Source organism: Monomorium pharaonis, chromosome 3 (assembly GCF_013373865.1).
Source record: "Monomorium pharaonis isolate MP-MQ-018 chromosome 3, ASM1337386v2, whole genome shotgun sequence".
Classification (NCBI taxonomy): Eukaryota; Metazoa; Arthropoda; class Insecta; order Hymenoptera; family Formicidae; genus Monomorium; species Monomorium pharaonis.
The window spans coordinates 19,220,424-19,246,069 of NC_050469.1; the positions used below are offsets into that span (position 1 = coordinate 19,220,424).

A 25,646-nucleotide genomic window follows, 5' to 3' on the forward strand; every position below is an offset into this window, starting at 1 on the left:
GCTGGATGCAGTTGAGCGGCTTCCCCAACTCTGTGGTACATTTCCCTTCAAAAGTGTAGGTCGTAAGGGGAAAGTGAGCCCGAGTGAGCTGTCGACAAAAAGCCAGCGCTAAATACCGGCTACTAATTCATGGAGCGGCAAATCGCTAATCGCTGTCGATTCGTAATTTGATTCAAATTTTAAAATTGATTCGTAATTGTATTCAAAATTAAAGTGACAATCAAAGATGCGTGTAAAAGTGCGTTTAAACGACCCAAACATTATTTTGTCGGCAACACTGCGAAATACATTGGCGTCAGTAATAACTACCCACACAGCACACTTTATCCTGAGGATATCCCAAATTATCCCAGACAGACGAAGGCGATCCCACGGATATCTCAATGAGTAGCTCCCGGGATATCCTACAAAAATATCTTAAAATATCGTAAAATATCTTAAGATATCATATGATATCTTATTAATATATTTTGATATCCCCAAAAAATATCTTAAAATATTATAAGATATTGTAAGATATTCATTAATATCTTACGATATTCTATTACATCCAAATAATATCCCATCATATCTTTTTTATCTCTACAATTAATGGAGCATAAATCAAGTGTAAAGAGAAAGTTAATTATAATGTAACAAAAGAATGACAGAAGCGTAAATTAAATCTTTAAGAAACGTAGATTAAAACGTCAGAACATAAAGAAAATACACTTATGGAAACAATGTGGCATATTAATAATATGCTACATATACTAAAAAATTATAAAAAATGACATTAAAAAAATTTTTTTATTTTATACAAACAGAGCAAAAACAGATTTTTTAATAAGTTAGTCTACATACTATTTTGCGCGTCGCATATATAAAAATAGTAAAAAAAAATGGTAAAACTTCATATTTATTTATAAAAATATAAGTTAACTGTACATGTTTTATCCTTCTGACAACATCTATTGTAATAATCTATAACAAATATGAATCCATAAACAAGAAGTGTTTATGTATCACCACGAAGCGTTAGAATGCGTACGGTCTTCAAAGTCAAGCGACATCGGCGAGGGTTGACACTTGGATGACCGTTTTTTCAGGTATAGAGATATTAAACTATTAAACATGCTTTAACAGGTACGACGGCTTGGCTGAAACATGTTATATTATAGTCTTCTTTCTCTTACAAAATTGCCGTAAAAATAATTAGAATTTTTTATTTTTTGTTCAAGTTTTTTTCAATTCTTAGAAACTCTCAAAAATACTTAGAAATATTCAAAAATTTTTTTAATTAATCAAAATTTTTTATTTTTAAAATTTTTCCGAAAAACGTTTCAATTATAAAAAATCGAAACATTTATCAGAAATCCTAAAAAAAAATTTTTTAATTCTGACAAATTTTTTTACTAAGATATATTACGATATCTCAGGAAATCCCTTGGACATCCTCTGGATATCGTTTGAGATATCTACAGGATATCAAATCGGTGGACATTTGTGCATCCCTTGGATATCCCTCGGATATCGCAGACGGTCCACGGATATTCAACGATATTGCGATATCCCAAAATGATATCCCAGAGACATCCCTAGGATAAAGTGTGCTGTGTGGGTAAAGAGGTTAGGAAACGACGAATATTGATATTGTGTGCAATTATGCGAAAATTGCAAAAAAAACAGAAGAGACCATACAAGAAGAAGCAATACTGGGTAGCATCATATCTAAAGGATCGACCGGAGCACAGTTTTTACCATGTGTCAATTCCGAAACTGACCATAGAGGATGGAGTACGATTCCACAATTATTTCCGACGAATGTCCGCAACACAATTGGAGGAATTATTGTCGATTGTTGGTCCGCTATTGACAAAACAAAATTTTATTCGAGAGTCTATAACACCGAAAGAACGTTTTTTTATTATTGCAATTTTATAGACTGTTGTTCATTGCTTTGATATTGCTTAAATATTATATATTATCGTACTCTACAATGTTCTAGATACCTTGTTTCTGGTGATTCAATGACATCAATGTCATATCAGTATTTGGTTGGGATAGCAACAGTTGGCAATATTATTCGAGAGACGTGCGAAGTAATTTGGAACAGTTTGTGTCCTTTAGTTTTATCGCCAGCATTGTCGGAAGAAGACTGGCTCGAAATTGCAAATAATTTTGAAGAGGTATCTAATTTCACTCACTGCATTGGTGCCATCGATGGAAAACATGTAACAATTCAAGTATGTATTCAATTTGTGGAAAACTATATTTTTAGTTTTCAAAAATAAATTGTTAATTTTGTTTCAGTGTCCCAACAATGCTGGCTCAACGTACTATAATTACAAGCATGCTCATAGTGTAGTATTGATGGCCATTTGTGATGCACACTACATATTCCGTTTCGTTGACATTGGAGCGTACGGACGACGAAGCGATGGAGGTATTTTCAGCAACAGTGTTATCGGCAAGAACTTCAATGCAAACCGCATGAATGTACCAAAGCCGTCAGCTGTTGCAGAAGGACGAATTCTGCCATACTGTCTTGTGGGAGACGAAGCATTCCCTTTAAAATCATATATGCTTCGCCCCTATCCAGGCAAGAACGGATTAACACCGGAGCAGGACATCTTCAATTACCGGTTAAGCCGTGCGAGAAGACTTATCGAAAATACTTTCGGAATTTTAGCTAGCTAGTGGCGAATATATCGCAAACCTATTATTGCTTTCCCAGAGAATGCTAAATTGATGGTGCAGGCAACGGTTTGTCTGCGTAATTGGATCCGCAAAGACGACATTGGCAAAAATACATACGTTTCTGCGGGTATGGTGGATGAAATTGACGCCAATGATCCAAATAGTTTCACACCAGGTTCTTGGCGGAGAATATTCGAAGATGGCTGCGCTTTTCGAGAGATTAATCGTTGTGGCTCGAATACTAGTGCGCGAAATTGTATTCAAATACGCGATGAATTTTGCGATTACTTTTGCAATGAAGGAAAAGTACCTTGGCAAAATAACCGTCATAAATAAAAAAATATATAATATATATTGTATATATTGATATAACATCTGTCGTACTATATCGGTTGTATTATATATTTATAATTATAAAATATATATAATTATAAAATATAAAATTTTAAAATATATAAATATACACAATATATACTTCCAAATATATACTTCCCTGTATATGTACACCTGATCAATTGTTTTTAACTATCAATTATTTAATATATAAATATATCAATATATTACATGTAACACTTAATATACATCACAATATATCAATATATATCACAAAATATCACAATGTATATCTAAAACTAAACTAAACTTGGTCCCTGTGGCGTTCTTCACGTAATATTTCGAGTATTCGCATCATCGCCCTGTCCCGTGCATCTTCGCTCAGCATATCTAGTTTATATGCGACTGTGGTGCAGAATCCAATAGATAGACTCGAGACATTCTGTTGTATGTCGATGTTTATGGGCTCCTGCATTAATTGTCGTACTTCGTCCATAAAATTGTCTTTCTTCGTGGATCTATTCATACTTGATATACGTCCGCTACTCGCACTGTCGTCCACGCTGTCGGACGTACAATCAACATCGACCGATGTGTCATCTTGTTCGGGGATGTTCGATGTCGTACTGAAATTGCAAGAAATAATTTCCATTAATTCATATATTTATGTAGATACATTATTTTTAAGTTCCTTATTTCTATTAAACAATCAATGGTATAAAAAAGATTAATGAGAACCAATAAAAATAACAAATTATAAAGATCACAATATTAAACAATCAGTGGTATAAAAAAGACCAATGAGAGTCAACGCGGTTATTAGTGCGCACAGGTGCAACTCACCAAATTTTATTCAAAAAGCATGTGAAATGCAATAGTCTTGCATGTGAAATGCATTGGTCTTTTATACCACTGATTGTTTAATATTGTGATCTTTATAATTTGTTATTTCTATTATGTACAGTTCATACATACTTGTTTTCAAGGCTTACATCTCGAAGGAAGCTCATTCGCTCGAAGTGAATCCACTTGGACATCTTTTGAGCTGCTGAACCACTTGGCAACTCCGCATTTTTCCGATGCCTCCTGAATGTATCGGATAGAGTTTTTCATTTTTTTTTGGCATCAGCTAAAGTAACCACACCTGCGAAACAAGAAAGCACATTGAGTCATAATAAACCTTATTACGCATACATATATTAAAAAAAAAATTGTACCTTTCATTACTGCAACCACATCCATCCACAACTTCTCTTTGCTCCGAACGCCCCTTTCTGAAATTGGGAGTCTAAAGTTCCAAAGAGGCGGTCGTCTCCGAATCGCCTCGATGAGTCGCTCTTCTATAAAAATCTTCCGGAGATTTTAATTCTCTGGAAGATTTTCTATGTCGAAGCCCTTCTCGTCTGTCATTTCTGCCTCCTGAACGTTTTCTTCTGCATCATCTTGAACAAGCGCCTCCAAAACATTTTGTTCAGTGCCGTCCACCAGGCTTCTACGCAGAATTTTTTTATCTTCTGCACATACAAAACTTTACAGTACTAACACACGTGTTAAATTTTTAACAATAGTATGCATTTTACTGCAAAGTACTTGCCACACTGAGGATAAAAATAATATGTCTGCTTGTCCAGATAATAATTGGCGAAAGACTCCAGACATGGGTGGCTTTGTATTTCATTGGGTGTGCAAATCATCACGCACAGTCCACATGTGTGAACGATTTCATTTTCCTGTAAAGTATAAAATACAATATTAATTCCATTAATTAATTAAGCTTTGCAAGCTCTGAGAACAGTGAGAACAATGTATCAGTTGAATTATTAAATAAAGGTTATGTACAAACGTGTCACCGTAAACTCTTCCAATATACAATCAATTAAATAATTAATATTAATAACACAGTATATACTAACCTCGTTCCAATGTTCACTGCCGTCGTTGAAACTCATTTTTCTGAAACGAAACAAAATGCACGGCTATTTTTCGCTGAAGTTGAGTCACTTCGAACTTCACAGCGACAAAACGACGAGACACTAATTTTATGCGTATAATGGGTGCGCGTCGATCGAGGGAGACAGAGTGGGGGAAGCCGCTCAACTGCATCCAGGGGCTCGATTCTTGAAGTCATTCGCAAGAGAAACGTATACGCAAATACTCGCTCTAACAGAAAGTTGTAAGTTTATTGGTTAATAGCCATACGATAGCCAATAAATTTCCAACTTTTCTGTAAGATCAGAATTTGCGAATACGTTTCTCTTGCGAATGAATTCAAGAATAGAGCCCCAGCGCTTTGACGCTGCATGAAATGGCATCTTAAGCTCGCGTCGATGGCTGTTACGCATACTCGTAATTACATGACGAGATTATGAATTATTAATAAAAATAGGACAAATTTAAATCGTAATAAACTTCTGTAAATAAGAAAGTCGAAAGAGAGAAAGCGATGGAAACGTATGAAACCTGCAAATAATATAATATTTGCCGCATCAAATTCTCTTATCGTTTTTTATGGAATATTAAATTAACGAAGATTTATCACGATTGATTCTTTATACATTCTCCTTTCGTAACCACCCACACAGCACACTTTATCCTGAGGATATCCCAAATTATCCCAGACAGACGAAGGCGATCCCACGGATATCTCAATGAGTAGCTTTCGGGATATCCTATAAAAATATCTTAAAATATCGTAAAATATCTTAAGATATCATATGATGTCCCATTAATATATTTCGATATCCCCAAAAAATATCTTAAAATATTATAAGATATTGTAAGATATTCTACAGGGAGTCCCAGAGCATACTGGTCACTGTTCATAAAAAGGTAGATGGGATCGAGATGAACATAAAAGTTCAATATTGTTGTGGGTTTGGTCTGCTAATAATCGAGATATAAATTTTTTAAATTATGCGAATGAGAGCGCGCCTTGCGCGCCGAAGGAAGGGCTCGAGCCGCTCGAGCCATAGCACGGCCTACTGTTTCAAGCATTGGCTGCCGGCGGCGGCGGGGGAAAGAAGGAGAAGCGTGGCGTCGTCGCCGTTCCCACGTCTCGCCGCACCGCACCTAAGCTCGCGTCGATGGCTGCTACGTACACTCGCGATTACATGACGAGATTATAAATTATTAATAAAAATAGGACAAATTTAAATCGCAATAAACTTTTGTAAATAAGAAAGTCGAAAGAGAGAAAGCAATGGAAACGTATGGAACCTGCAAATAATATAATATTTGCCGCATTAAATTCTCTCATCGTTTTTTTTATGGAATATTAAATTAACGAAGATTTGTCACGATTGATTCTTTATCATTCTCCTTTTGTAACCACCTTATTAGAAAATTACGAAATGCACGAAATCCCTAATATGCACTCTTTGTAAAATAACACAATAAAAAAATATTCACGTTTGATCTAACGACTTCAGGATAAATTATTCGATGCAACTTCTACGGTAATTATAGGTAATTAGAGATCAATGTTATGTCAAGTATCGTTAGTATGGTTAACTAAAAATGATTTTCTCTTGTATATGATAGAGAACTTCGAATTTCTTCTATCGTTAATACATTATAAGTCACTGAAAATCTGTCGTAATTAATAATGCAATTAAAGGTAGAAGAAACTGTAAGTTTTCTATGGTTATAAAAGAAAATCCTTCGTTGTGTTAACAATACATGATATTGAACATTAATTTTTAAGCATAATTATCGTAGCATTGCGCCTAAGCTATAGTGAAATCGTTACATCAAGAGAGAATATTTTTCTGTGTTATTACAAAGAGTGTAACATACTATGGATAAGTATTTCGCGCATTTTAGTATGACACCTCTCTCTCCCTCTCTCCCTCTCTCTCTCTCTCTCTCTCTCTCTCTCTCTCTCTCTCTCTCTCTCTCTCTCTCTCTCTCTCTCTCTCTCTCTCTCTCTTTCTCTCTCTCTTTCCCTCTCAAGCACTACGTAGTATACAAATACAATAAATATTACCACGTTTAACAACATCTTTAGTTTGTACTATTCTACTTTCATTATGTGTAATTTGAATAAAATTTTAACAATTATCATTTCTTTATATTTTTAGTGTACACACGATCGAAAAAAAATTATCAAAAATTATCACTAAAACTGCGATAAATAATCAGCACGATACTTTCTTTCTGAGTGTCGTATCGTGTTTAATGTTGAAAATGTTAAAAAATAGTAATCTTGTTAAAAAAATTTTATGACATTTAATGAAACTCTAATAATATTGATTGGAACTGTTGTTGAAAATGACGTTTATCGTGTTTCTGTAAATACTTTAGAGGGAAAGATATTCCTGCTAAATTACAAAGTATAAAAGTACAAAGTTCAATTTTACATACAAATCAAGAGTAAATAAAAAATTCAATAATGAATAAAAGAATTCAGAGTTTCTTTTACCTTTAATTGCATTATTAATTACGACAGATTTTCAGTGACTTATAATGTATTAACGATAGAAGAAATCCGAAGTTCTCTATCATATACAAGAGAAAATCATTTCTAGTTAACCATACTAACGATACTTGACATAACATTGATCTCTAATTACTTATAATTACCATAGAAGTTGCATCGAATAATTTATCCTGAAGTTGTTAGATCAAACGTGAATATTTTTCTATCGTGTTATTTTACAAAGAGTGCATATTAGGGATAGTATTTCGTGCATTTTGTAATTTTCTAATAAGATGGTTACGAAAGGAGAATGTATAAAGAATCAATCGTGATAAATCTTCGTTAATTTAATATTCCATAAAAAACGATGAAAGAATTTGATGCGGCAAATATTATATTATTTGCAGGTTCCATACGTTTCCATCGCTTTCTCTCTTTCGACTTTCTTATTTACAAAAGTTTATTATGATTTAAATTTGTCCTATTTTTATTAATAATTTATAATCTCGTCATGTAATCGCGAGTATGCGTAGCAGCCATCGACGCGAGCTTAGGCGCGGTGCGGCGAGACGTGGGAACGGCGACGACGCTACGCTTCTCCTTCTTTCCCCCGCCGCCGCCGGCAGCCAATGCTTGAAACAGTAGGCCGTGCTATGGCTCGAGCGGCTCGAGCTCTTCCTTCGGCGCGCAAGGCGCGCTCTCATTCGCACAATTTAAAAAATTTATATCTCGATTATTAGCAGACCAAACCCACAACAATATTGAACTTTTATGTTCATCTCGATCCCATCTACCTTTTTATGAACAGTGACCAGTATACTCTGGGACTCCCTGTATACCACATTGTTTCGATAAGTATACTTTCTTTATGTTCTGTTTTAATTTACGTTTCTTAGAGATTTAATTAACGCTTTTGTCACTCTTTTATTACATTATAATTCACTTTTCCTTTACACTTGATTTACGCTCTATTAGTTGTAGAGATAAAAGGTATGATGGGATATTATCTGGATGTAATAGGATGTCGTAAGATATTAAAGAATATCTTACAATATCTTATAATATTTTAAAATATTTTTTGGGGATATCGAAATATATTAATGAGATATCATATGATATCTTAAGATATTTTATGATATTTTAAGATATTTTTGTAGGATATTCCGGGAGTTACTCATTGAGATATCCGTGGGATCGCCTTTGTCTGTCTGGGATAATTTGGAATATTCTCAGGATAAAGTGTGCTGTGTGGGTGGTGATCATTTTCTCCACATTGAAGACATCTTGGCTCCCTTTCACAATATTTGCTAATGTGACCATAAAAGCCATATTTATAGCATAATCTAACCGATGAGATGTAGGGTGTAACCGGATTTATTGTGCGCATGATGAGGAGGTTCTCTGGGATATCCTCCCCCATCTTTTGTACACATACGTTTTCTGAGTCGGTCCACAATGCAGTGACGCGGTCCTTTCTCTTTAATCTAAAAATATTATGAACCATAATGTCAGAATTTTCTTCTTCTATTGCCTTCTTTATTTCCTCAAGAGAAAATTCTGTTGGAATATTTCTGATGATCATCTTACGTGTCAACTGGTATGCCGGGATAAAGACAGCAAAGCCGGCTTCTTTTATGTATTTATTGGAAAATATTGCATTAACTACCGTTTTCGTGGGGAATGTAGCTATCCACGTGTCTAACGAGTACTTTTTAAGATTCATAAACTTGACATTGGCATTAGCAAGTATTTTGGATACCTTTAGAAGAGAGGTTCTCGTCCTCTTCTTTTCCTTGTCCATATTTGAAGAGAGCAGTCTGAAGTGTAAAACATACGGGACCTTTGTGAAGGCACCGTACTTCGATGGGAGATCCTTGGACTGCAAACCTGACGTATTCTCGATTAGAATTAAAGCTGCTTCTTGTTTCTTAGCCTCCTTGGTTTTCGGCTACACTTCTTTTGGGTTTTGGGGGGAGGCTGACGATTGTCCGACTCACCCTCTGTGGACGAGAGGGTTCTCTTTGCAGAGATCTGGTCGACCGGACTTGTATCCATGGCTTCTTCTTGAGGCATATTCTTAGTTGTCTGTATCCAAAATTTCTTCAAGTCGTTCGATATTTCCTCATACGGCGGCGAAGGCGGGGATGGCACAAGACCATCCGCCGGCAGCGGCCCACCGGGAAGGTTAGGTTGATCCACTTTAATATCTCACACGCTTTTACTAGAAAGGTTTAATTTAAGAGAAACTTCCGGAAACAGATAACGACTTAGTCGGCCCCAGAGAACCTTCCTAGGAATCCAAAATATAGCAAAACTGCCAAAAAGAAGGCGCGCGGAGGAAAACGATGCGCACGTTACAGTTGCTCAACCGGAAGTCTGTGTAACAAATGTATAAAGCCCAATCTACAGTGAATCATTAATTGTTGAGCAGAGTGTCTGAAGTCGTAAGTCATAATTAAAAGATGACATTTGCAAATGCTATCTCTTATAACTTACAACTTAGGACACTCTGATCAACGATTACATGACTTATTGTAGATTGAGCTTTATACATTTGTTACAAAAACGTTGCAAATTAACCATGAAGCGGAAAATAGTTCCTGGAACGTTGTATAAAGAACGTTGTATAAACGTTATTTTTGGAATAAAAGTTTGTAACGTTTCCCTAACATTTCATGAAAGTTTTACAAATGTCGCAAAACCGTTGTAAATGCGACGTCGCATATATAAGGTTTTGCAAACGCTTAAAACACGTTGCAAGTTCGACGTCGTATATGTAATTGAATCGGGACATTTTTGGTTCCTGAAACGTTACAAAAAAGTTAATGCAACCAAACTTGAAACGTCGCACAGCTATATTGCAATGTTACAAAAATGTTCTGTTTTTGCAACAGAATATTAATTGTTTAGCGGGTACTTTAAAAATACATGATTGTGTTACATATAATTACTATTTTAATAAAGTTAATAATCTTATCATACATTAAAAACAGAGTATTTTTAATTGTAATAATCAATTAAATTATTTATAATATTTATATCGTACTTTTTAGATTACCTGCTACAAACTCACGGAACTCGCAACTCGCAACTTGCTCGTGATGTTGATTTGGCTATACCCTTTGAGTATATATGGTATACATGGAGGAGAAATTGCTATGGCTCTAGTTTACACCGAGCACTTGGTACGCGTATCAAATAGTAAATAACTAGTAAATGTGTTTAATCATTGGCTGATTAGCTTAAATTCACTACTTGATACGCGTACCAAGGGTGCGTTCGGGGAGCTCACTATTAGCGCTACGCAGCACTACCGCTGTTCGCGGAGACGCTGAATAGCGCTATCAAAATTATGATGACGTCACTGTCTGTAGCGTTTGACGTCATAAACGCACGCTATCCATGCTACTGCTTCAGAGGTAGTGCATGGATAGCGTTTGGCTCAATCCCCACCATTGTCTGTTTAAACATCACGTGCTATCTCTCTTTTAAGGTTAGAGAAAATTTATGCGTGATCTTGAAAGAAGAAAATAAGAAATTGTTTATATGTCCTAATGAAAATATTTAATTAAAAATCTCTTTTCATTGAGAGAGAGAGAGAGAGAGAGAGAGAGAGAGAGAGAGGAGATCTATTTCATTAAAATTTATTAAATTTATTAAAATATATTAAAATTCCTTAATATATACTCATTTAAATTTGTTAAAATTTCTTAAAATTCATAAAATTTATTTTATTACATTGTTATTTATTATATAAATAAATTTTATAAATTTTAATAAATGTTAAATATTAATTTTTAATAAATTTTAATGCATTTTAATAAATCTTAATAAATAATAAAAAGGGATCAAATAAAAAAGTTTCTGTGAAATATTTTATTAATATATTTCTATCAAAATGATCAAGACTGGATTTTTGAGTTTAATATTATTTTTCATCAAAATATGTATATAATAATATATATTTATTTTGATTCATTACACTGCATGTACTGTTTGTCCTAAAATGCAATCCTTTTCTGTACCAATTACAAATATGTAAACGACTTAAGTATCATTATTATCAATTAAATTGATAACGTAATCATATATTATTTCAAAATTTTAGTTTAAATAATTAATGCAATTCAAGAGCGACAATATACGACATAGTGCAAAAAAACATAAATTTACATTAAAAAATTATATTAGGCATAAGCATCAAACATATAATATTATGTAAAATAAATTTAAATTAATAATTAATTAATTTGATTTTGAATTGAGATAGAAAAATGGAACAAAATAAAAATTTATAGGAAATTGTTTAAATTATTTTATTTTATTACATATAAAATAATTTTAATTAAAGAGTAATATATAGGACTTATTAATTATTATTTAATTTATTTAAAAATTAAAAAATTTATTTAATAAGATCGTAAATAACTTTAATAATTTTTATTTTGTGAACTTCAATAATTTCAATTTTCATTGAAAAATTTAATTGTTTAATAATCATTTTATAATTATTAAAATATTGAATATAAAATAAATATAAACAAATAAGTATCATATATATATATAGAAAAATAATAATAAATATACTAAGTAACATAGTTAACATAAATAATTATTAATATATATATAAGCATTTTGTTAATATTGCTGGCAGTGGCTAATCAACTGCCCAACAGTGTTTGCTACGCTATAGCTGTTCACGGAACTCGCTATCACTACCGCGCTATTGGCTTCACGAACAGTTCAGATAGCGTTAGCGTTTGTAGCGTTAATAATGGGTGTTTACGATAATGGCTATCCGAGTAATTTTCTCTAAGACCGAAATATATGATAAGCACAACCATCTACTATCATCATGATTCGTGACAACTCAATGCTGTCCGGTACGGTATAGCCAAATCATCACGAGCAAGTTGCGAGTTGCGAGTTCCGTGAGTTTGTAGCAGGTAATCTAAAAAGTACGACATAAATAATTTGATTATTACAATTAAAAATAATCTGTTTTTAATGTATGGTAAGATTATTAACTTCATTAAAATAGTAATTATATAACACAATCATGTATTTTTAAAGTATTGTCTAAAGTAATATTAAAGAGATTATTTTATTTACAAATATTTTATTTATTAATTTGTCTATCAAGTTTCTATTATAACGTATATCTAACGCATATCTAACGTATATCTGTTTACAGTATATCTTAATTTACTATGCACTTGTATTACAAATTAAAAAAATTTATTGTAAACATTATTATTAGTTTCACATTAGTGAAATATTCATGCATAATATTTATACATAAATATATATGATTTTTTAAAATAATGATAACACCATGCAACTTATCATTAACAGTTGTTACAAGAAAGAAAAATATTTATACTTAAATTTTTATTTTACTTGTAATCTAAAAAATATTATTAATAATGATTTATTTAGTAATTTTACATAATTTATCTCATTTGTTTCAAAGTGTTAACACCATCCGTTTAATAAAAGATGACTTTTCTAATATATATGTTAGTTAATAATAAATAATAACATTTATTGAGAATCAATGTTTAATTAAAATATTATATTAGGTTTTGAAATAACACCGTTATGATAGAAACTTGATAGACAAAATAAATATTTGTAAATAAAATAATCTCTGATATTACTTTAGACAATACTTTAAAAATACATGATTGTGTTACATATAATTACTATTTTAAAGTTAATAATCTTATCATACATTAAAAACAGATTATTTTTAATTGTAATAATCAAATTATTTATGTCGTACTTTTTAGGTTACCTGCTACAAACTCACGGAACTCGCAACTCGCAACTTGCTCGTGATGATTTGGCTATACCGTACCGGACAGCATTGAGTTGTCACGAATCATGATGATAGTAGATGGTTGTGCTTATCATATATTTCGGTCCTAGAGAAAATTACTCGGATAGCCATTATCGTAAACACCCAATACTACCAACTTAACTTTTTCTCCCAGCACCAGCGAAAGCTATTTTCGAACGCCTGGTTTTAGTCTTCATAACCATTACTTTCATTTTGCCTTTTCATTGCCGGGTCGAGTTCGTCGAGCTCCATTAATGCAGATGATGTAATTCACACTATGCTGTTGTTTTCTTTGTTATTGTCGTTAGTGAATATGCTATCCCTTTTCCGGAAGTTATCAATTGGCGGAAAGATAAAGGATGGTATATTACCAGAGGCAGTGATGGGCACGGCAGAGGATCTCTCGACAGCAAAAAATCAGACATTAAAGACTGATACAGAGTTAAAAGAATCCGTTTACGGCAAGTTTTGCGCTCTATTTGTATATCTCGTGCAACCTTTTGGATATTGTCCGATATCAGAAAGATGGTGCGACATTATAAATGACTTGTTCCTTGTACTTTTCAAAACGCTCGAGTAATCTCACACTCGAGAGATATCTCCGATGCAGATTCTATCGATTTATGTTCATTTGATCATCTTTCGTTGTCTTTCAGATTTGTTAAGGACAATCAAGGATCCTGAGAAACCACAAACGTTGGAACAATTGGATGTTGTCTATGAAGATTGCATAAAAGTTTGCCACTGCACACCTCGAGGAGTTTCTGTGATTCGCGTGGAGTTTAATCCTACAGTACCTCATTGCTCATTGGCGACTCTCATAGGACTTTGTATCCGCATTAAATTGGAACGTCATTTATCAGCATCATTTAAATTGGATATCTATATCAAGAAAGGTGCACATTCCACTGAAGAAGAAAGTAGGTTTGCTTTTTTGTATGTTCACTTTTTCAACAAATAAGACATACATAGCTGAGTATAGCTTATTTTTAATTATAAACATTAAATTGCAGTTAACAAACAAATTAATGACAAGGAACGTATAGCAGCTGCAATGGAAAATCCAAATTTACGTGAACTAGTGGAGAAATGCATATTAGAAGAGGATTATTAGCCAGTTCCACAGTGTAACATCCTATGTAGGATATTTTTTGAAATATATTTTTAATATAGTTTAAATTTATATTGTGTAAATAAATAATATATTTTGTTTATATTTTGCGTATAATTAAGCCCAGTTTATCTTATGCATAACCATAATGATGCATTTTCAACAGAGATATTACAAAAGTTATCAATTGGCACTTAAAATCATTGTAAATTTTTGATAATTAATATAAAAGAGTGTGTGACTGAAGCATTTTTGATAGAAATGCATATCTATTAGTTTTTAAAAATGACTGCATTTAGCAGAATAAGCAACTTTACAACTGTTGATGAAAAATTTTTCAGTACAATTGGTTCTTACTCTCATTTAATTTCTGTCAATCTAAATGTATAAACCAATTATATAAAAGAATTTTACAACAGTTTTAAAGCTGTTTTTTCTACTGAACGCAACCATTCCTCAATGTACATACATATATATTTTATGGAGATGTGTAAAAAAATTGATAAATATACAATTTAAAATAATGATAAGATCAACTAAAATAAAAAAGTTTAAAATTTTGTTGTAATATTTTTTCAAATTTTTATTTTTCTTTGATTCTTATAATAATAAATTTATCATAAATAATAAACTTTTTTTTTTAATTGTATTAAATGTAATTTTTTGTTACTCAATTCCATATAATACAAAATGTATAATGATTAATATAATAAAATAATTTTCAAATAAAAAATATCTTTAAAAATCAATCATAAAATAAAATTCTTTTAATAAACATTTAATTTTACGAATATTTTTTTACGAACGAAAAAATAATTTTAATTTGCAGAAAATACTATTTAGACATGCAGGCTGGTACTTAAAAATTCCATTCTGACATTTGAAAATAATGCGTTGCAGAGGAATGCTCGAGTTCATCACGAGTGATGCACGGATATTTCACAGGCTTTTGCCTAGCGTATGCAACAAACATAGAAAACAGTAAAATAACGAATTGGGCAAACCACACACGATATTCGCGGAATATCGCGTGATTTATGCAGCATTGCGCGTAATATATGATAGCGATCAAAACTGCCGTGCGGGCGTCAGTGTTTCTCCGGTTTCTCCACATTTCTACCACTTTTATGATGACTATACCGGATCACATTCGCATCGCGTGGCGTCAGCCGTCAGCCGTTAATCGTCAGTCGTCAGTTGTCAGTCGTAGAGACCCCTTGTCTCTAGTCAGTCGAGTCCAGCCGAGTCTCGAATCTCAAGCTTCGAGCCGCGAATCGGGTACAGTTCGACGCACAAGTGTTCTTTTTTTCTTATATTATCAATATTGTCAAAGTTTTTGGAAAAAGATATCATCGAATGTCTTTATAAATAAATCATCTCTTTAGGGAATAAACCACTTTAAGGTGCAAATAAAAAATTTCTCTATAAAAATATTGATTAAGTCAGGAAAAAAATGTTTTATATTATATTCTGGAATATATATGATTATATATAGACAATTTTTCATACTTTTTTAAAAGAAGCAATGCGAAAATTATTTTTTAAATTAGTTTCTATCTTTTCAGTATGACTATTATTTTTTTATATTAAACAAATTTTACAAATGAAAGGAAACTAATATAAACATATATAGACATATTTTTTATATATTTATATGTTTTTATATAAAACATTTTTACCCAGGTATTGACATTTAAAAAATAATTTTTGCATTGCTTCTTTTAAAAAAGCTAAGTATGAAAAATTGTCCCTATATAATCAAATATATTCTGGAATATATGTTTTTATATGAAACATTAAAAAATATAAAATCTAAAATTAAAAATTGTAATTTAAAGTTATATTTACAGTTACACACATTTTTTAATTATCATTTCTTATTTATTACATTAATTAGTGAATTTTTAAATTATTTTACATACACTTTTATAAATTTATATCTTATAATTATTATTATTTATTATTATATTTCGTATAAATATTATATATATTACATTTTTAAATAGTTACATTTCATGTTTATACAATAATTATTAATTATAAAATAAAGCGTATAAAATTATTTAAAAATTTTTTATTTAATTTAACAAGAAGAAAAAATAAATCAAAAATATATATAACTATAAATATAAATTAAAATCTCAATTCTAATGGATTTTATATTAAATTTTTCGAAAAAAGTATATTTTAGAAGAAATTTAATTATGTCCCGGGAAAAAATGTTTCATATAAAAACATATATAAATATATATAAAATATGTTAATATATGTTTATACTAGTTTCTTTTCTTTTGTAAAATTTCTGTTTAAATATGAAAAATAATAGTCATACTGAAAAGACAGAATTAAACTAATTTAAAAAATAATTTTTGCATTGCTTCTTTTAAAAAAGCTAAGTATGAAAAATTGTCCCTATATAATCAAATATATTCTGGAATATATGTTTTTATATGAAACATTTTTTCCCGGAGTGTTATAAATTTTTTTTACAAAAAATGTATGTACTACACATACACACACATAAAACATAATTAAATTCTTTCTAAAATATAAATTTAAAAGATTGAAAATAAATAATTTCTTTTTAAGATCGACCATACATACATATATAACCTTTTTTATACACTTTTTTATAAGTCAAGCCAATATTATAAATCATCGTGTGTTCAAGATGGACTTCAACTTGTCTTTTTCGATTCTCGTCGTTCTTTTATTCAAGTTTACGTATGGCTTGCCAATGCAAGAGGAAGTCTCTCTCTCTCTTTATGGTATTATATAAACATTAAATATATATTAAGTCAATGAAATATTGATAAGAGTATTAAACATTATTCTTTCGTCGAAACTCTCTCTCCCTCCTCTCTCTCTCTCTCTCTCTCTCTCTCTCTCTCTCTCTCTCTCTCTCTCTCTCTCTCTCTCTCTCTTTCTACGTGTCCTTTTAACATGACACTTTATTGACCAAGATTTTCTTATATTCTTATCATTATTATTATATCCCACACAGCATACTTTATCCTGAGGATATCCCCAGGTTATCGAGATATCCTATTGGACATATTGCAATCCCATGGATGTCCTACGGTTATTGCGATATCCCTCGGATATCTGGTGGATATTGCGATATCCTGTGCTGTGTGGGATTATTATTTACGAGTAAAATATAAAAAACATAATACACATTTTAAAATTAACAAATTAATTTAATAATTGCACTTTTGATGCAAAAAATATGAATAATTCGATTTAAAACTTTCTTTGCAAAACATAACTGGTATTAATCTGTTTCCGATGTGACTAGATAAACGTCACAAAATAGAGTTCGGGGTGAATCGTTATCGCAATTGTATAAGCTTATTTACTTATTTCTACTTAATTCCGTATCATGAAAATGATATATGATTCATTCCAGTTATATGATAACGCATACTGTTTTTCCAAAGGATATCATATTGATATGCGCAATGACAAATTGGATGCTAATCTAATGTTTACATTTTATTATATGTATACTTTTTGTTTTTATACATATACATCTACTTTTTTATATTTACTATTACTTGATATAATTTTTTTCACTCTTTGTTTTCTATATATAATATACATATATCAAAGATATATTGATACAAATTTGATGAGAACAATTATAGTTTATGCAATTGTATAATTCTACAAAATATTTCTGATTTCCCATTAATGTTGCAAAGTCATGGACAACGTTTGCAGTTGAACGTGTGATGCTGCAACTGCTTTTTTCAGCGGTTATTGAATACGGTGATGCTTTTACTACTAGCAGTAACAGTAGTGTGTTTTACTAGCAGTAACACACAGCAATATTTGAATACGTAATTAATTAAAACGAAAAATCGACAAAAGTTGTTGCGTGTCTGTAATTTTCCAACGTTATCAATTAACGCTTTAGGTAACTATGTATAAACTATATTCCATGGAAAAATCATTTTCATTAAATCGTATGTGATAAATTTTGTTCACAATCTAAAAACATAAAAATATTGTGTGCGTGCGTGCGTGTGTGTGTGTGTACACAATATTTTTATCTGTGTGTGCATATATATATATCGCAGAAAAAAAATTTATTTTTGCTACATTTACTCTCTAAATCTTAATCAGTGGATATTCACTGATTCGCAGTGGCATACTTATAACTGTGATAATCAGTGAATATTCACTGTCTTTCAGTAATTTTTACTTTAGAATTAGTGTATTTATTTCACTGATTGTCAGTGAAATATATACACTGATAATCAGTATGTATATCATTGAAAGTCAGTGTATTTCCACTGATATGGTCGAGTTTTCACTAATTGTGATTTAGAGAGTAATTTAAAAAATTTTTCAATACATGTATAATTTTACAATTTTTTCAAATCCGAATATCAAATTAAACTTTTTGCTTTTTTTTTGTACTCCCAAGAAAAAAAATTGAACATTATAGGTCAGACACTTGTCAAGACAAAAGTAAAAGTACGAGTTGCATAGATTAGTTTCAATAGCCTAGTTTACACCGAGTACTTGATACGCGTACCAAGCACCATATTCGTACTAAATCGCTTAATGCGCACGGTGTAAACGTTCATGGACTATTTTAGTACACTCTGGTCTGGTATTCCTCAAATACGAGTATCAGACCAAGTTGGTACGCGTATCAAAAGATTTTAGCACGCTGTAAACACTTGGTCCGTTTGGTTCGTTTGATCGTATATGGACTGCGTTCCGATATTCACTGCCAGTACTGAAAATCTATAGTTTACGTTATATATACTGTAGATTTTCAGTACTGACAGTAAATATCTCGGAATGCAGCCATGGTGTAAACAGAGATGTACCAAGCGTTTAGTCCGTACCAACTTGGTACGGGTACCAACCGATTTAACGGTGTAAACTAGAACAATGAGTTAGACTAACTTTTCCACATGTGGATTTCCCCTATAATTTTTTTGCAAAGCATACGAACAAAATATAATCTCAAATCGAAATGTAATCTGGTTTTGGTTGACACAGAAGGCAGTCACTGTAGGGCGGAGGATGGTAAGGCAGGCGTATGTAAAAAGATATACGAATGTCCATCCAGACTGCAAGAAGTGAAGGAAGGTAGAAGAAGCTCGGATTCAATGGGACGTTGCGGCTTTCAAGACTTTACGGAAATCGTTTGCTGTCAGTTCAATATTACGGATAAGATAGGACTTCGAGCAGCAGAAATAGGTATAATGTCATTTTTAGTCGACAACATATTTTTTTCTTCTCTTTTTTTCTTAAGTATAGAATAACTGCTTTATGATGATCCAAAAACTGAAGATTTGCAACAAAATGGAATCTTTTATTCTAGCACATTTCATACTGATTTATAAATTATGTACTACATTTTTTAAAATTTTATAAATTAATTTGTTTTTACTTTTTATCGTGTCACGGTCAACTTTTACACTTAGAACATATTTTTGCAAATTAAAATCAATCATTTAGCTTTACAAATTATTGTACTACTCGATCATGAAATGTCTTTTTAGATCGTGATAATAAAAAAACGAGAAAGCCTATCGACGAAAGATTACATTCCATATCTAGCGAGAATGCTGATGTTAATTAACATACTATCTTTATTCTGCAAAACAGGTTTTTCAACTAGTTGCTATAATTTTTGGCTCTTATTTTCTTTATCCAAAAGAAAACGAAATACCGAAACCCATTAATGTGTTTTGTTATTATATATATATACTTAATGCGATAGCATATTGTCATTTCCGTATGATTTTAAGTATTCTCAAAATATCACACACACACACACACACACACACACACACACACACACACACACACACACACACACACACACACACACACACACACACACACACACACACACACACACACACACAACGCACACACACAAACGCACACGCACACATACACACACCTACATACAAATGCGTCCGTGCATATTAGTGATGACGCTATTTTAATGTTTATCGTGTTTATCATTGTATTAATGCCATTAATACGCGCGGAAGTCGTATGATCATTTCCAAGAATCTCGTTTAAACAACGAACGACCTTGAGGTGAAGACGCGTATGATGATGTAATATTCGTCGTGGCTTTACTGTGACGGTTACGGCTTCATAGATCCGGACCGGTCGGTTCCACTTCAGCCAGTTGATCGATTGTATTTTTTAGAACGTAAAAGATGATGTGTTTGTGCGTGTGTGTTTAATGCGCCTGGATTTTTAGCATGTCGTCAATACGAGAACGAAATCGGGACAAATGGTAAAGTGAAGAGGGACACGTATACAATTGAGGTGCAGTTCAACATATTCAGCGGCACGCAAACTAAGCACGGGGAATTCCCGTACATGGTCGCTCTGGGATACGAGAACGAAGACAAGGACGACGGCAATTCGGAAGCTATCAAGTATAACTGTGGTGGCACGTTAATTTCCTCGCAATACGTGTTGACTGCTGCTCACTGCGTCAGTAACATACAGGAGAAAGTACCGATAGAGGCAAGTAATAATGAGTTTCAAGTTCAAGTGACGATTCATTTCACCTGACCATTGAGATATCTGCGCCAGCCTAAGTCAGGGCAAGCAAAAATGTCATATTTCTTTTCATTTAACTCCTTTGAAGAGAAAAAGAAAAAAAACGAGAGAGATAGACTAAACTCGGGTAAAATATTTCAGTAGTCCGAAAAGTTTACAACTTCCGTCTAGAAATGTATATATTAGAGTGACCCGGATAATTAAAATTATAATATAAAAGAATACATTGTATTTTTTACCAGCAGGGATCGCTTATTGTCGCCAGTAATTAAATAAAAAAATAGACAACAACTATGTAGTCGACTAAATTCCTTTATTAAGTTAAATAATTACGACGTTTCGACCATAGGTTTTGGTCCTTCTCAAGTGATTACACGTAGATTAATTGCGAGACGACAATCCGTTAAAAAGTCCGTTTGTTTGTAAATTCGCTGCCATGGTATTTTCAATGATTATCGCATTTAATCTACATGTAATCACTCGAGAAAAACCAAATCCCATGATCGAAACGTCGTAATTATTTAACTTAATAAAGGAATTTTGCCAGTCAGTTGATTACATAGTTGTCTATTCTTTGATAATATTTTTATCCCGAATTGCTATTATATCCCATTGCTAATTATCTAAACCTATTACAGTATCAGACATACACAATTCCAAATTTTTAAAACGTGGGACATCAGTGCCGAATTTGAGTAGCCATATGTAGTTTTTATCCGAGAATAAATGCTAATATTGATACGATGTCACGAATAAGTCGATTTTTGAGATCCAAGTCGTATAAATGTCGCATAAATGTTGCAGGCAGACATTCAGGTTCAAATTTTGTGAATATATTATTAAAAAATCAATAATACGGATAATTTTTAAATCACTTTGTTTTCTGTTTTTCTTGAATCGAGATTCATATATATATCATTCATTTACCAGAAATGATAACGTTTTTCTTCTCGAATCGCAGCATCTATTGTTTAGGAATAATAAATGGTCTTTGCTTCCAGGTGAGAGTCGGCAGCGAAGATCTCAAGAGCATTGGGGATGATGCACAACGAATTCCCATAAGCAATGTAATAACGCATCCGCGATATAAGCGCAGCATGAATTACAACGACGTGGCTATTCTGAAATTAAGTACACCCGTACGTATGGCAAATAACGTACGGCCGATTTGTATCCAAACGAAATCTTTAGACTCCATGGATGTACAATCGAACGTAACATTTATCGTAATTGGTTGGGGCGCTACCAGCTTCGATGAAGACGGTAGTACCAAATTGATGAAGACACCGGGTCTCAGGTGAGAATACAACAAACATGAAGCATAGTGCGTAACATTTTTTTGCAGGAGCAATAACTCCTCATAGGAATTATTTTCGGATGTTTATTGATTTTATTTTGCGTTACAAAAACATTCGGCAATAAAATGTGATAAACTAAAACTATCTCTGTTAAAATTATTTATATAAATTAGGAAAGTAATAAAGTCCAATTTATATAATGCAGCTATGTTAGCTATCAAGTCAAAAATTTTCGTACTTGACAAAATATGGCTTATATATCTTATACAAAATCTTTAAAATACATTATTACTTATATGTAAGTATGTATGTGTGATTATGATTGATTATGGTTACGCTTTGATTTTCAGTCTTATAGACAGGGAATCATGTGCCAAGTTGTTCAACGGTTTCGGCAAGTTACCTCGTGGTTTAGATGAGACTATGCTGTGCGTATTGGATACCAATGTTACAAGAAGATCGGACGCTTGTCATGGAGACAGCGGCGGACCTTTATTAATGCTCACCGGATCTAGTCAAAGCATTGTGGGAATCACGGCTTTCGGCCAAAATTGTGGGGGATCTGTACCAGGAGTTTACATAGCGGTATATTCCTACCTCGAGTGGATTGAGAAGGAAGTCTGGCCGGAAATGTTCAACGAACGGTAGATGAATCGCTTTTCGTTTCAACTCGAGACCCTCTATTCAGTGACTCAGCATAATCGACATGACGTCATTTAAACACTTTAAAGTGACTTGTGGTGTTATTACGTATAGTTATTACGATAATCTAGTCTGAAACTATTCGTATACTCGGTCAACGCAGCATTTATTTTTTTCAATTTCTCTTACCTACAATGCGTTTTTGCGAATTTTATATTTTTACACGTGACTCTGCTCTCGAATAATGCATTTTGTTCTTATGTATACACGTGCTTCAATAAAACAGAAATATTCAGCTTGTTTTTTTTTCCTTTTATTTCACAAGAAAAACTTGTCTGTGAATATCAGCAGCGTTCAAACTATTCAGTTGAATAGCGTTGAGAATAAGAAATTTTTCTCGTATAGATATAAAAAATGGCTGATAAGAAAGATGAGGAGAAAAGGGAGGATGATGAGCGTATTGAATTTCTTTATAAATATTTGGTACTCTCAAGAAAAATTAAACTCGACAAATGGATAAAGATGTTAACAAACGAGGAATACAAGGTGTAATATTTTCCTCTAAATCTTAACCTTAAACTCAACAATTATAAATTGAATTCTTGTATGTCTGACACTGTGTTTTTAAATTATATATTGTTTCACTCTGCATCATCTTTCTTATATATAAATAATTTTATTCTATTTCTCCCGAATCAATTTTCAATTTTGTAACTTTTTCTTCGGGTTATAGGGATCGCATGCGCTTAAATCACGTTGTCGAAATTTTTGCTTATAACATATTTCATATAATATTTACAAGATTATAAATAAAATTTTCTTTAATTACTTTAATAAGAACAATCTAAAATCAACTTTTGTTAGACAAATTAATCGCTCATTTATTTATATTACGGAACATTTATTTATATTACGGAAATTTTAGGAGATGATTATGAAGTTCTTCGATACACCATTGGAGATGATTCTGATAATACAACAAATTCCAACCGGTGTATTAGTGCCGTTTCTCAAAATACCACCAAGTCATTATATAAAGGCATCGTATTTTATAAAAAAGAATCCTGTCAAGATTACGAAAGAAAATTACAGAAACATCATTATACCTGGCGACTTGGCTTCGAAATCTATTGAGGAACTGTCCGTCTTGGTCGAGGAGGTGTAGTACAATATTACGCTCGAATTAAATATTGTCCATAAAAATAGATTGATCATCAAAATATTTTGGATAGGCTTATGTACCAATATTATCGAATCCGAACAACCACAAGGGATGGCCACTCGTTATCGGTGAGGATGTGAAAAAACATGTTTACGATCTTCGCAACATGATATGTCAGGTATAAGGAATAGCTTTAACTTTTAAATTAGACCTAATTATAATTAATCGAAATATGAAATATAAAACGTTGTTACTAACATACAAATATATGAAAAAATGTTTAATTATTTCAAAAATATTAAAAAACTTCCCACCAAACACCAAGTTACATGTAAAGTATCTGTTAGTTGTAATTTCCCACTCAACAATGTAATTGTAATATAACACGTGTGTTATATTGCAATTATATTGTTGAGTGGGAAATTACAACTAACAAGCACGTTACATGTAACTTTGTGTTTGCTGGGTTGTAAAGTATGCGAATAAACAAATATTTGGACAACTATTTAAAACGCCAGTCTTTAATGTCCTAAACAAAAATTATCTCAAATATTTATCCATATATATTGTTCATAAAATAAATACAAAATTATCTTGAGATAAATACATAATGCTTTTTAAAAAATTAACAACATTATCAAAATATAAACTCAATATATAATCTTAATACATAAACAAAATATAATCTTGTTGTATAACAAACTTATTTTAACGTCTCAAACAACACAATGTCCAAAATAGGGACATAAAACGTGTTAAATATGTCTTTTGAATGTCTTTTAGACATCTTTTAAAAATATGACATAAGACGTTTAAGGCCTTGTCTACAATGAAGATTTAAGCTTTGAGCCGTAAGGAATTGACCAATCACAATTGAGTATTCTTATAAAAATCTATTGTGATTAGTCAGTTTTTTTTATGGCTTAAACCCAGGTAGCAAAGACGAGTCATTTTGACGTCAAATTTTGGTCATATTGGTACGAATGACGTCCTATAATCAATGCGACCATGACATTTAAATGACGGCATATTGACGTTATTTAATGATGTCTTTATGACGTAATATTTTGGTCCTATTTCTCGCCGTCATTCCGTGACGTTATTATGACGTATTAATTCGATGCTTCTCGGTTAGCAAATATAATAATTTGAATTTTATGCGTTTATTTTTTATTAATTTGTTTGAACATAATCCAACATATAAACATATAAACAAACATAAAAAAACTATTGATTCTAAAGACTATATATATATATATATTAATCACCATTAATCTCTATATTTAGAATTATCCCAGACATCACACAATAATATTTAGTCTATATTTATAATAAATATTTATAAATATTTTTTAATATTTATTTTTATATAAATATTTTATACATATTATATATATAATACATGAAGAAAAAATCTTTATTTAACATATTATTAAAATATAGACTAAATATTATTTTATACAATATTTATGCTAAATAAAAAAATAAAGATTTGTACAAGTAATATTTTATAAATATTTATAAATATTTTTATAATATTTATGATAAATTTTTATAATCTGCCAAATCTAAGACCACAATAAAATATTTGAATAAATATTTATAAAATA

At 31.7% G+C, this 25,646-nt stretch overlaps 4 protein-coding genes across 9 annotated transcripts; all 4 read left to right on the top strand.

Annotated features, from left to right (window-relative positions):
- Positions 1-1,896: 1,896 nt before the first annotated feature.
- On the top strand, positions 1,897-3,026 carry LOC118644955 (protein ALP1-like). The gene is made up of 2 exons (XM_036284933.1): positions 1,897-2,225; positions 2,293-3,026. The coding sequence occupies exons 1-2, from the start codon at positions 2,010-2,012 to the stop codon at positions 2,677-2,679; spliced, it is 603 nt and encodes a 200-aa protein (XP_036140826.1). The 5' UTR covers positions 1,897-2,009; the 3' UTR covers positions 2,680-3,026.
- A 10,430-nt stretch (positions 3,027-13,456) lies between these two features.
- LOC105839766 (MIP18 family protein galla-1) lies at positions 13,457-14,902 on the top strand. Of its 2 annotated transcripts, none has more exons than XM_012686296.3 (3): positions 13,457-13,732; positions 13,928-14,207; positions 14,285-14,902. In XM_012686296.3, the coding sequence occupies exons 1-3, from the start codon at positions 13,549-13,551 to the stop codon at positions 14,286-14,288; spliced, it is 468 nt and encodes a 155-aa protein (XP_012541750.1). In that variant the 5' UTR covers positions 13,457-13,548; the 3' UTR covers positions 14,289-14,902. The 2 variants fall into 2 exon arrangements, with proteins under 2 accessions (XP_012541750.1, XP_012541749.1); XM_012686295.3 differs by having other exon boundaries at positions 13,463-13,732; positions 13,928-14,191; positions 14,285-14,487.
- A 286-nt stretch (positions 14,903-15,188) lies between these two features.
- LOC105839764 (serine protease snake) lies at positions 15,189-23,172 on the top strand. 5 transcript variants are annotated; one of them, XM_036284134.1, is made up of 6 exons: positions 15,193-15,785; positions 17,054-17,150; positions 19,405-19,602; positions 20,627-20,898; positions 21,936-22,231; positions 22,583-23,172. In XM_036284134.1, the coding sequence occupies exons 2-6, from the start codon at positions 17,054-17,056 to the stop codon at positions 22,878-22,880; spliced, it is 1,161 nt and encodes a 386-aa protein (XP_036140027.1). In that variant the 5' UTR covers positions 15,193-15,785; the 3' UTR covers positions 22,881-23,172. The 5 variants fall into 5 exon arrangements, with proteins under 5 accessions (XP_012541742.2, XP_036140027.1, XP_012541743.1 ...); XM_012686289.3 differs by having other exon boundaries at positions 15,194-15,785; positions 17,020-17,150; positions 19,402-19,602; XM_012686290.3 differs by having other exon boundaries at positions 15,194-15,785; positions 19,402-19,602.
- Positions 23,173-23,272: 100 nt separating this feature from the next.
- LOC105839763 (dynein beta chain, ciliary) lies at positions 23,273-24,283 on the top strand. The gene is made up of 3 exons (XM_012686287.3): positions 23,273-23,420; positions 23,800-24,033; positions 24,107-24,283. Exons 1-3 carry the CDS (start codon positions 23,289-23,291, stop codon positions 24,218-24,220), a joined length of 480 nt encoding a protein of 159 aa, XP_012541741.3. The 5' UTR covers positions 23,273-23,288; the 3' UTR covers positions 24,221-24,283.
- The last annotated feature ends 1,363 nt before the right edge of the window (positions 24,284-25,646 follow it).

Coding starts and splice junctions, on each gene's coding strand:
- LOC105839763 (XM_012686287.3), top strand. CDS start 23,289: ATGGCTGATAAGAAAGATGAGGAGAAAAGGGAGGATGATGAGCGTATT. Junction 23,421..23,799: donor TAACAAACGAGGAATACAAG/GTGTAATATTTT, acceptor CGGAAATTTTAG/GAGATGATTATGAAGTTCTT. Junction 24,034..24,106: donor TGTCCGTCTTGGTCGAGGAG/GTGTAGTACAAT, acceptor TATTTTGGATAG/GCTTATGTACCAATATTATC.
- LOC105839764 (XM_012686288.3), top strand. CDS start 15,441: ATGATAGCGATCAAAACTGCCGTGCGGGCGTCAGTGTTTCTCCGGTTT. Junction 19,603..20,626: donor ACTTCGAGCAGCAGAAATAG/GTATAATGTCAT, acceptor CTGGATTTTTAG/CATGTCGTCAATACGAGAAC. Junction 22,232..22,582: donor ATGAAGACACCGGGTCTCAG/GTGAGAATACAA, acceptor TTTGATTTTCAG/TCTTATAGACAGGGAATCAT.
- LOC118644955 (XM_036284933.1), top strand. CDS start 2,010: ATGACATCAATGTCATATCAGTATTTGGTTGGGATAGCAACAGTTGGC. Junction 2,226..2,292: donor GAAAACATGTAACAATTCAA/GTATGTATTCAA, acceptor ATTTTGTTTCAG/TGTCCCAACAATGCTGGCTC.
- LOC105839766 (XM_012686295.3), top strand. CDS start 13,549: ATGCTGTTGTTTTCTTTGTTATTGTCGTTAGTGAATATGCTATCCCTT. Junction 13,733..13,927: donor GTTAAAAGAATCCGTTTACG/GCAAGTTTTGCG, acceptor GTTGTCTTTCAG/ATTTGTTAAGGACAATCAAG. Junction 14,192..14,284: donor ACATTCCACTGAAGAAGAAA/GTAGGTTTGCTT, acceptor ATTAAATTGCAG/TTAACAAACAAATTAATGAC.